This window comes from Mus caroli, chromosome 12, assembly GCF_900094665.2.
Source record: "Mus caroli chromosome 12, CAROLI_EIJ_v1.1, whole genome shotgun sequence".
NCBI classification, from domain to species: Eukaryota; Metazoa; Chordata; class Mammalia; order Rodentia; family Muridae; genus Mus; species Mus caroli.
The window spans coordinates 59,913,151-59,923,560 of NC_034581.1; the positions used below are offsets into that span (position 1 = coordinate 59,913,151).

Below are 10,410 nucleotides of genomic sequence, written 5' to 3' on the forward strand. Positions count from 1 at the left end.
ACTCTCAGCTCAGTGCAGACTCTCAGCTCAGTGCAGACTCTCAGCTCAGTGCAGACTCTCAGCTCAGTGCAGACTCTCAGGGACACTCTTCCTCCAAAGAAGCCATAGTTCCATCTTTTCAAATTGCGCCCTCCCGAGTGACCAAAGCCTTTGGGGGTCATTTTTACTCACACTGCTATACCTTAGACATAGGCTTTTTGTGGTTTGGGGGGTTTTTTTGGGTTTTTTTTTTTTTTTTTTTTTGGTCAAACATTCCATAAAACTTTATCTACTTCAAAATTTATGCTTTTCTTTCTTTTTTGTGTATCTAAACAAATCCCAGTTCAAAGTTATGCGTATAGAAGTCATCTTAAATGTATAGTTATAGCAGTCTTCCCATGAACCGCACTTAAATATGTGATTTTCACTTATATTTTCAGAAACCACTATCTTCTTGTCTGATTAGGATATTTGTTTGTTTATTTCATGGTTAATTAACACGTGTTTGACAATGTATTGTTTTTCTTAAATAAAATACGTGATATTAAAATTGGTTATCCACAGTGCCATTACATAACCAATAACTGTTTGATTGCAGGTGTATTTGGAAATCCAAATTCACCACCAACAACTTGCAGCCAGCCAGTAATATCCTCTGTGGAAAGTGAGGACACGTTTTCAGTGAAACCAAGCATTGAACCACCATCAGGGGTTTATGGAAGAGCAGTCCAGCATAATACTCCACTATATCCTGATGTTGAAAATGACAAAGATGTAAGGTTATCTATTAATCTTTAGCTATAATATCTCAAAATGTATTTTATATAAGATGTGGGGTGGCAAACTTCTTTTTTTGTTGGTTTTTTGTTTGTTTGTTTGTTTGTTTTGTTTTGTTTTTCGAGATGGGGTATCTCTGTGTGGCACTGGCTGTCCTGGAACTTACTCTGTAGACCAGGCTGGCCTTGAACTCAGAAATCCACCTGCCTCTGCCTACCAAGTGCTGGGATTAAAGGCATGCGCCACCACTGCCCAGCTGGCAAACTTCTTTTAATTAACAACTTTACTTTTCTTTTGAACTTGTCTATGTGTTCCTGCATCATGTGTATTTGTGTATGGGTGTGTGTGTTGGAGTGCATGTATGTGGGGGGGAATGTGGGTGTTTGTGTAAAAGTGAAAACAACTCTGTGTGTCCACAACTTGCACCTTGTTTGAGGAAACATCTCCATCACTATACTGTATAAGTCAGGCTAGTTGCTACACAAGCTTTCTGGGAATTCTACTGTTTCCATCTCCCACCTTGTAGAAGAACGAGAAGTATACCACTATACTAGGCTTTATTTGTGTTCTACATTTTTAAGTTCGGCAAACTTGAACAGTGAATATACTTTTTATAAACAGAACTGTCTCCCCAGCCCTATGATTTATATTTTTAATATTTTAGGTAATTGAAATTTCTGATTTTTAATCACTTAAATTTCTGGCATATAGTATGCTTTTATGCTGTACTCATGGTTTATATAATATGGTTGTGCACATATATATATTCAACAGTTTATGGAGTATCTTCAAACACTGAAAGATTGATATCCTTAAGCAGGAACTTAATTAAATATTAGTACTATATAATTCTGTCAGATCTTAGTTCTAAAATAAGGATTTAAAAACACGTGGTTGGTCCAGGATCAATAATGTATACCTATAATCTTAGCATGTTAGGAGAAAGAGGCAGGAAAATCATGAGTTCAAAGTGTTCGGACTGCATAGAGAGGGAAAAGCCAACCTGGGCTACATGAGATCCTGTCTCAAAACAGTATAGTTTGTTTTCTATTGCTTTTATTTAATGTGCTTATGTATTTCTCCTGTTCACTTGCTCTTTCTCACCGTGCCTGCACACATGCATACACACATACACTTTTCTGAGATAGATATTTAAAAAGTCAAGCTTCCCAAGTAATTTCAGATATTTCAACTTTTTCATGCAGACTAAAGTTTCTATTGCAAAATCTACTTATGAAAAAATGAGACAAAAGAGAAAGGAAGAAAAAGAACTTTTTGATGCTAAAGATTGTGAACGGAAAGAGACGAATCCCTGGGAACGAATAAAACATCTAGGAACCGAGAAAATGACATCCGAGAGTAAGTTGTTTTGTGAATGCTTGTTAAATACAGTGGTTGCAACAGGTCACCACGGAGCAGTATATGCATGCAGCTTCTCATGGTTTGCTTCTGCCTTTGCCTAGCTTTAAGACCAGGGAACAGCTTCAGTTTAGTTCAGCATATGAAACTATTGAATTGTTTTTAGATCCAGATTGACTCAACAATCCCTTCTGTTCTCACTGGAATTATTCCCTTTTCAGTAAAAGGTGCTATTCTGTTGTTATAGTTACAGTAGTTGAGATAGTGAAGTTAGTTTGTGTTAGATCATTACCAGAACAAATCAGGCTAGGGCTGGTAGGCTAGCTCATAGGGTAAAAGCACTTGTTGCCAAACCTGAACCTACATTTGAATACTAGGAAGCACATGGTAAAAGGTGACAACTGCCTCTCACAAGTAATCCCTTGCCCTTCATAAGTGCAATGTGGCATGCACACATACAAATAAATGTAATTAAAAATGTAAGTCACTATCGATCTGTTCAGTTTGTCCTTGAGTACTACAATGTTCTACACATAGGCAAGAGTAAGTGCCATGTTTCCTGAGGTGTGGCCGTGTGTGCTCACATGCTTGTGTGTGTGCGTGCCCCTGTCCATGTTTGGCTGTGTGCACTTACTTGTTTGTATTCATGCATTTTCTTGTGTGTGCATTTGTGGAAGCCCTAGGTTGGCATCTAAGTCTTCTGCTTTATTTTTTGAGTTGGAGTCTCTCACTAAACCTGGAGCTTGCAAAATCAACCAGACTTGCTGGCTACAAGCTGCAGGGATCTTTCCCTCTCTGCTTCCATCTGCTGAGATTAGAGGTTGTGTTGCCATGCCCATCTTTTTACAGGGATCTTAGGGATAGAAATAATGTTTATGTGTCAAGCATTTAATGGCTGAGCCATCTCCTGGGGTGTCTTTAAGACTAATGAATAGATTTTGGGTATACTACACAACTGCATGTTCTTTTCGTTGATCCATAAAGTCCTATTATGCACATATTATTGGCCCATATGTGCATAAGATTAGGGCTACCCACTGGAGCATGAGTGGTAGTGTTTTTAAGATAAGATTTTATGTCTCAAAGGCTTGCCTTAAATGCACTATGTAGCCTCAGATGACTCCAGATCATTCTGTCTCTACCTCCCAAGTACTGAGATTCTAACCGTGTCCTGCCCTGGTTTATATACAGTTCTTTCTGGGGTTATAATACTGCAAAGCTAGGGGTGTGTGTGTGTGTGTGTGTGTGTGTGTGTAAACATTCATGACACCTAATGAAAAGTAGTTCTGAGCCAGAAAAGCTTATTGCAGTGGGTTTATTTTTTCTTTGTTTGGCATCATCTTCCTACCATGTGAGATACCACTCCTCAGCACCTGTGTTGAGTGGCCTCCAACCACCTTTGTTTTTTCTTGGCGTCTACAGACACCCACAGAGACTCATGTAATACACCAGATGAACTAAATCTAAAGAAACAAAGAATCTGTGAGACATTTATAAAGGTCTATAATAAAGAAGGCACTAAAGTAGGGCTAATACATTGTTGCTTTAGATTTCAGTTTTTGAAGGATTTGTATGTATAATTAGTGAACAGCATCAAGTGAAAGTTCTTATTCTTGTGATTACAAGATTTCCTCACAAATATCATGGTTAATAATCTTTTATGATAATTATTTTCTAGTACCTAATAATTTCTTTTTTAAAATTATTACATGAAAAGAGAACCAATTGATTTCTTTTTTTTTTTTTTTCCTCACAAAAGCCCATTCTTGGTTCGTTTAGCTTTTTTTCCCCCCTTCCAATACATAACCTTATATTGTGCAGTGCTCTCAGGGCATTGCTGAGAGACAGTGTTTTCCCAGTGTCTTAGAGAGTGCCTTGAAAATGTCTAGTAAATACCTGATTATGGAAGAAGCACCCTTCATATTGCTCCACACGGACTTCAGATTTATAATACTCATTATATACTTATTAATAGAGTGTAGTTAGGGGGAGAACCGAGGGTGGGTGAATTGTGTTAACACAATATTTTACATCCATGTGTAAAGTTGTCAAAGGATAAATTAATGAAAATATTATATGTCAATAGATAAAGTCTGTATTGTTATAATTGCCTCTATAAAGATCAATGGTCTTTCTTTTTAAATTAATAGCTATGTAGTAAAGTAAGTATATATATAAACAGTTTTTAGAAATTAGACCACATTGATTAACTTTTTCCCTTTTTTTGTTATTATTCTTTAATTTTTTTTTTTACAATTCAGTCATTATCTTTCTCCTGGTCCGCCCTCCAACTATTCCTCATCCCATTACTCCCCACCCTCCCCCAACCCCCATCTCCAAGAGGATATCCCCACCCTCACCCCACCAGACCTCCCCATTCCCTGGAGCTTCAAGTCTCTCAAATGTTAGGTGCATCTTCTCTCACTGAGGCCAGACCAGGCAGTCTGCTGCTGTATATGTGTTGGCGGCCTCATGTCAGCTGGTGTATGCTGCCTGGTTGCTGACTCAGTGTCTGAGAGATCTCGGGCAGGAGTCCAGGTTAGTTGAGACTGCTGGTCTTCTTATGGGGTCACCCTCCTCAGCTTCTTCCAGCCTTTCCCAATTCAACCCCAGAGGTCTTCAGCTTCTGTCCATAGGTTTCTACATTTGACTCTTTCACCTGCTTGTTGGGCCTCTCAGAGGGCAGCCATGTAAGACTCCTGTTTCTAAGCATACCATAGCATCAATAGTAGTGTCAGGCCTTTAGCCTCCCCTTGAGCTGGATCCCAATTTAGTCCTGGACCTCCTTTCCCTCAGTCTTCTCTCCATTTTTGTCCCTGCAGTTCTTTTTTTTTTTTTTTTTTTAACTAATTTATTTTTTACACTCCATATTTTACCCCCCCCCATACACCCTCCAACTGTTCTACATCCCCATACCTCCTCCCCACCCCCTGTCTCCTTGTGGATGTCCCCAACCCCCCACCCCACGTGACCTCTAAACTCCCTGGGGACTCCAGTCTCTTGAGGGTTAGGTGCATCATCTCTGATTGAACACAGACCTGGCATTCCTCTACTGTATGTGTGCTGGGGGCCTCATATCAGCTGGTGTATGCTGTCTATTTGGTGGTCCAGTGTTTGAGAAATCTCGGGGTACAGATTGAGACTGGTGGTCCTCCTACAGGGCCGCCCTCCTCCTCAGTTTCTTTCAGCCTTCCCTAATTCAAAAACAGGAGTCAGCAGCTTCTGTCCATTGATTGGGTGCAAATATCTGCATGTGACTCTTTCAGTTGCTTGTTGAGTCTTTCAAAGGGCAGTCACGATAGGTCTCTTTTTGTGACCTTCCCTTGAATGTACCAGAAACCTAGGAGGTGAGAGACTCTGAGGACTCAAATGGAGGGACCTTAGATGAAGTGCCCAACAGTAGGAAGAGGGAACTTATAGAGCCCACCTCCAGCAAGAAGACAGGCCTGCAGTTATTTTAGATAGGACCAATTCTGGGTCAGAGTTTTTGACTGGGATGGCCACTCCATGCCTCCACTTGATGTCCTGTCTTTCTGCTGAAGATGAACACTACAAGTTCCCTCTCCCAAACCTCTTGAACCAACCTTGCATTCCTGAGATAAAGCCTACTTGGTTGTGGTAAATGATGGTTTTGCTGTGTTCTTGGACTAATTTGTGAGAAGTTTAAAACTAATTTGTGAGAATTTTATAGAGTATTTTTGTGTCAATATTAATGAGCAAAATTGGTCTGACGTTCTCTTTTTTTGTTGGGTCCTTGTGTGCTTTAGGTATCAGCATAACTATGGCTTCATAGAATGAATTAGGTAGTGTTCCTTCTGTTTCTATTTTGTGGAATAGTTTGAGGAGTATTGATTGGTATTAGGTCTTCTTTGAAGGTCTGATAGAATTCCACACTTAAACCATCTGGTTCTGGGCTTTTTTTTTGTAGGGAGACATTTAATGAGTGCTTCTATTTCCTTGGGGGTTTTGGGACTGTTTAGATGGTTTATCTGATCCTGATTTAACTTTGGTACCTGGTGTCTGTCTAGAAATCCGTTTCATCTAGATTTTGCAGTTTTGTTGAGTATAGGCTTTTGATGATTTTTTTTTTCCCCGAGACAGGGTTCTCTGTATAGCCCTGGCTGTCCTGGAGCTCACTTTGTAGACCAGGCTGGCCTCGAACTCAGAAATCCGCCTGCCTTTGGCTCCCAAGTGCTGGGATTAAAGGCGTGTGATTTTTTGAATTTATTGTTTCTGTTGTTATGTCTCCATTTTCATTTCTGATTTTGTTAATTTGGAACAAATTGTTTCTGTGCCCTCTGGCTAGTTTGGCTAAAGGTTTATCTATCTTGTTGCTTTTCTCAAAGAACCAGCTCCTGATTTTGTTGATAGTTTATATAGTTCTCTTTGTTTCTGTTTGGCTGATTTCAGCCCTGAGTTTGACTATTTCCTGGACTCTATTCCTCTCCTTTTGTTCTTAAAACTATAGTTTTTTAGATATCTCAGCCTCAGTCACACAGCTTTTGTCCTCTTAGCATGCATCCATCAGAGTGGAAAAGTGACAGACTCCTAAGAGCAAGTCCCAAGACCAAAAATCACCCCAACAGGAGATGGCTCTGTTCTGGGAGGGGGACAGAAGCTGGAGTAGATAGTCCTGGAGAAGGCTGCTCATAGTCACAGTGTGGTACAGATGCATGTATGGCCTCAGAGTCATTGAAGACAGCGTGAGAACTCTGTTTCTGTGAAGGGCTGCTTTAATGAACTCACTGTGTAGAGTAAATAATGGATCAAGCGTGATTGGTATCAAGATTTATAATAGCTCCTAAAAAAATCAAACCCAAAACAACGACAACAACAAAAATCCTAGGTTGGCTGTGGTTCAGGGTTAGAAACATTTTTATTACATTGAATATGTTAATAATTGTGAATGTGTACTACTCTGTATATGTTGTTAGGGTTGCAACTCAATTGTTCAGGGTCAGTTTTAGTTCTTCAAATAGTCAGTCTTGTTTACTCAAATATTCTAATTGGTATATTTCAGTGTTTTCCTGTAACTTGTACTTTATACAGCTATTGTTTTCTATGGAAAAAAATTAATATAAAAGATAAACTTTTAAGTACATGTGAATTAGACTTACTACAAAGTTTTGGTTTGTCTATTTAGATAATAAACTTATGCATATTATATGAGAAAATACTCATATAACACCTATATTGAATATGCTTGTATCCTTTATGTAAAGGTTTGTTCTTGCCTTATTTAATGTTTTGTTTTAGATGAATCATCTTCTGGAGTCATTCCACAATATAAAGAACGAATATCTTCTGTCACTCACAGTCCAGAGATAATGGATTCATTAGAACTACGGCCATTTTCCAAACCAGAGATAGCACTTACAGAAGCCTTACGGCTTTTAGCCGATGAGGACTGGTAAGTTAACAACCCTTCCTGATACTCTTCATAGTGTCATTCAAGATTAGTTCTTAGGCATCTGAGTGTCTTGAAATTAATAATCTAGCTACCTCTGGCTCAGATGTATTAGCAGTTATGTTTTAACTTATATATCATAAGGGCATAGTTTAGCTTCATTATGTTATATTAAACCTTTGATATTGGACTGTATATATCTCATAATTAACTTGAAATATAATGTATAACAAGCAGTTTTAGAAACAACTACAGGATCAGGATTTTAATCCCAGCACTCAGGCAGAAGCATGTGGATCACTGAGTTCCAGGACAGCCTGGTCTCAAGAGTGAGTTCTAGGACAGCTGGGCCAAGTCAAGACAGTGAAACCCTGTCTTGGGGAAAAACATCCCAAATTCTGTAAATACTTGTCAGGGTTTCAGCTGGAGCATCTGGTGGCATTTTTCCCCCTTATTCTCCTGGATTTCCTCAAGTATCTTGCAGTCCAATTCCAAGCCTCCTCTTCCTCCTCCTCTTCCTCCTCCTCTGCCAGACTAAGTCCATCAACAACAACTGTGCCGTTGAGCTTGGGGAGTTACTCACTGGTTACACACAAAAATAAAGTGTGGTATAATGTATGTCTATTTAAAATCTTAGTAAGCTGTATACATTTGCCCATTTCTTCCTCTCCCCTTTAAACTGAACGTTCTCACAAAAGTGACTCATCATCTCTACAGTTTCACCTCCTGTTCACTTCTTAACCTTCTTTAATTGTCTTTCAGTTAGGACTCATGCACTAAAACTAAAGTCACTATTTTGTTAAATCTACACTATCTTTTTTGTTGTTGTTGTCTTGTCTTAGTAAATTCATTTTGTCTTAGAAATATCAGCTTGTTGGTTCTCTTCCTGCTGTAGTGCTTTCTGATTCTTTTATTTTGTTTTAAGAATACTATAGAATTCAGTCCTCTGGTGTTCTCAAAGCTACAGTCATTCTATATGTCAGGGATGGTCTTTCCTTGGCAACTATTTTCTGTAAATCACCAGAGGGTATATATTTTAGATGGCCGATGTCTTGTCTCTATTGTGAGTTCTCAACTCTGCTGGTGTATATTAGAGAGCGAGAGATGGCATACACTTATAATCAGAGCATCTGGGAAGTGGCATCAGGAAGGTTGGAAGTTCACAGCCAGAGTCTACTGTATAACGTGTTTGAGGCACCATGGGCTACCTTGTCGTCCCCTTACCTCTTAAAACCACAAGACAATAGAATATGTCTTTACATAGAATATATGAATTTAAAACTCTCTGTACTGGCCAGTTTTGTGTCAACTTGACACAGCTGGAGTTATCACAGAGAAAGGAGCTTCAGTTGGGGAAATGACTCCATGAGATCCAACTGTAAGGCATTTTCTCAATTAGTGATCAAGGGGGAAAGGCCCCTTGTGGGTTGGGACCATCTCTGGGCTGGTAGTCTTGGGTTCTATAAGAGAGCAGGCTGAGCAAGCCAGGGGAAGCAAACCAGTAAGGAACATCCCTCCATGACCTCTGCATCAGTTCCTGCTTCCTGACTTGCTTGAGTTCCAGTCCTGACTTCTTTGGTGATGAACAGCAATGTGGAAGTGTAAGCTGAATAAACCCTTTCCTCCCCAACTTGCTTCTTGGTCATGATGTTTGTGCAGGAATAGAAACTCTGACTAAGACACTCTCTAAGGCTGGAGATGGCTCAGTGATTTAGAACACTTGTTGCCATTGCAGAGCACTTGATTATGATTCCCAGTGTACATGTGGTGGCTCACAGTCATCTATAACTACAGCTTGATGGTATCTGATACCCTCTTCTGGACTCCGTGGCTTTTTCCCCATCCACCTTAGTGTTTGCAAGGGAGCACAGTAAAGGAAACTGTTGACAGAACCACTCTATTTGGAGACGGTTCTTATTGTGGATAAGAGAGAGTAAAGATCGAGAAGCATCTGAAAGAGCCCAGAGAGAAAAGAAAGCAGACTGGACATAGCCAGGACTCAGGACGTGGAAGAGCAGAGAGAGCGCAAGAGAGCATAGTGAGAAAGTGCATGGAGGCAACTCAGGGAAGTAAATAGGATGAGTAGAGTTCAGCTTGAGCTGACTTCTAGGCAGACTGGGAGCCTGAGACCTAACATATCTGTTCTTATCTCTTCTTGCTGCCTTTCTTCAGCTCCTGTTTAGAAAGTTTCATGTCAGTGATACTTTCTGGGTACAGCTTCTGACATTCCTGTGAGACATAATCACTCAGCAAACTTCTTGATCCTCTGGCTCATACAGATATTTTGTCTTATTCCCTCTTCCACAGTGCTCCCTGAGCCTTAGGGCTGTAAAGCTTGAAAAAACACAGAAGGAAAATATAGGTCTAAGAAGATATAAAACAAACAGTTTTAATTAATATGAAAATGACACATAATAAATTTAACAAACACATATCTATAATTATAACTGTATTCCGTGTGTGAAGCTAAAGATTTAAAGTATTTATAAAAAACAAAAATATGTACAGATGGAAATTTTACTTTTTGAGATGACAGATATAGTGAATGGGATTAACTGATTACTAGACATGGTAGAAGAAAAGAGTAAAAAAATCTGAGGCTGGGCGTGGTGGCACACGCCTTTAATCCCAGCACTTGGGAGGCAGAGGCAAGTGGATTTATGAGTTCGAGGCCAGCCTGGTCTACAGAGTGAGTTCCAGGACAGCCAGGGCTACACAGAGAAACCCTGTCTCGAAAAAAAAACAAAAACAACAACAACAAAAAAAAATCTGAAGATGTATAAAAGGAAAAAAGTTAATAAAAACTGAAAACATAGATTGAGGAAATGGTTCAGTGGATAAAGTACCTGCTCTGCAAAAAGGAGAGTCAGAGTTTGTTTTTTTTTTTT

General features: G+C 39.5%; 1 protein-coding gene across 4 annotated transcripts in view; it reads left to right on the plus strand.

Annotated features, from left to right (window-relative positions):
- The window catches only part of Togaram1 (TOG array regulator of axonemal microtubules 1), a 59,928-nt gene that overhangs the window by 29,905 nt on the left and 19,613 nt on the right, over window positions 1-10,410 (plus strand). For all 4 annotated transcript variants that reach the window (XM_021179077.2, XM_021179079.1, XM_029484612.1 and 1 more), the window contains 3 exons: window positions 578-753; window positions 1,962-2,115; window positions 7,372-7,525. In XM_021179077.2, the coding sequence (XP_021034736.1) occupies window positions 578-753; window positions 1,962-2,115; window positions 7,372-7,525 (484 nt within the window). The remainder of the gene's footprint in view (window positions 1-577; window positions 754-1,961; window positions 2,116-7,371; window positions 7,526-10,410) is intronic.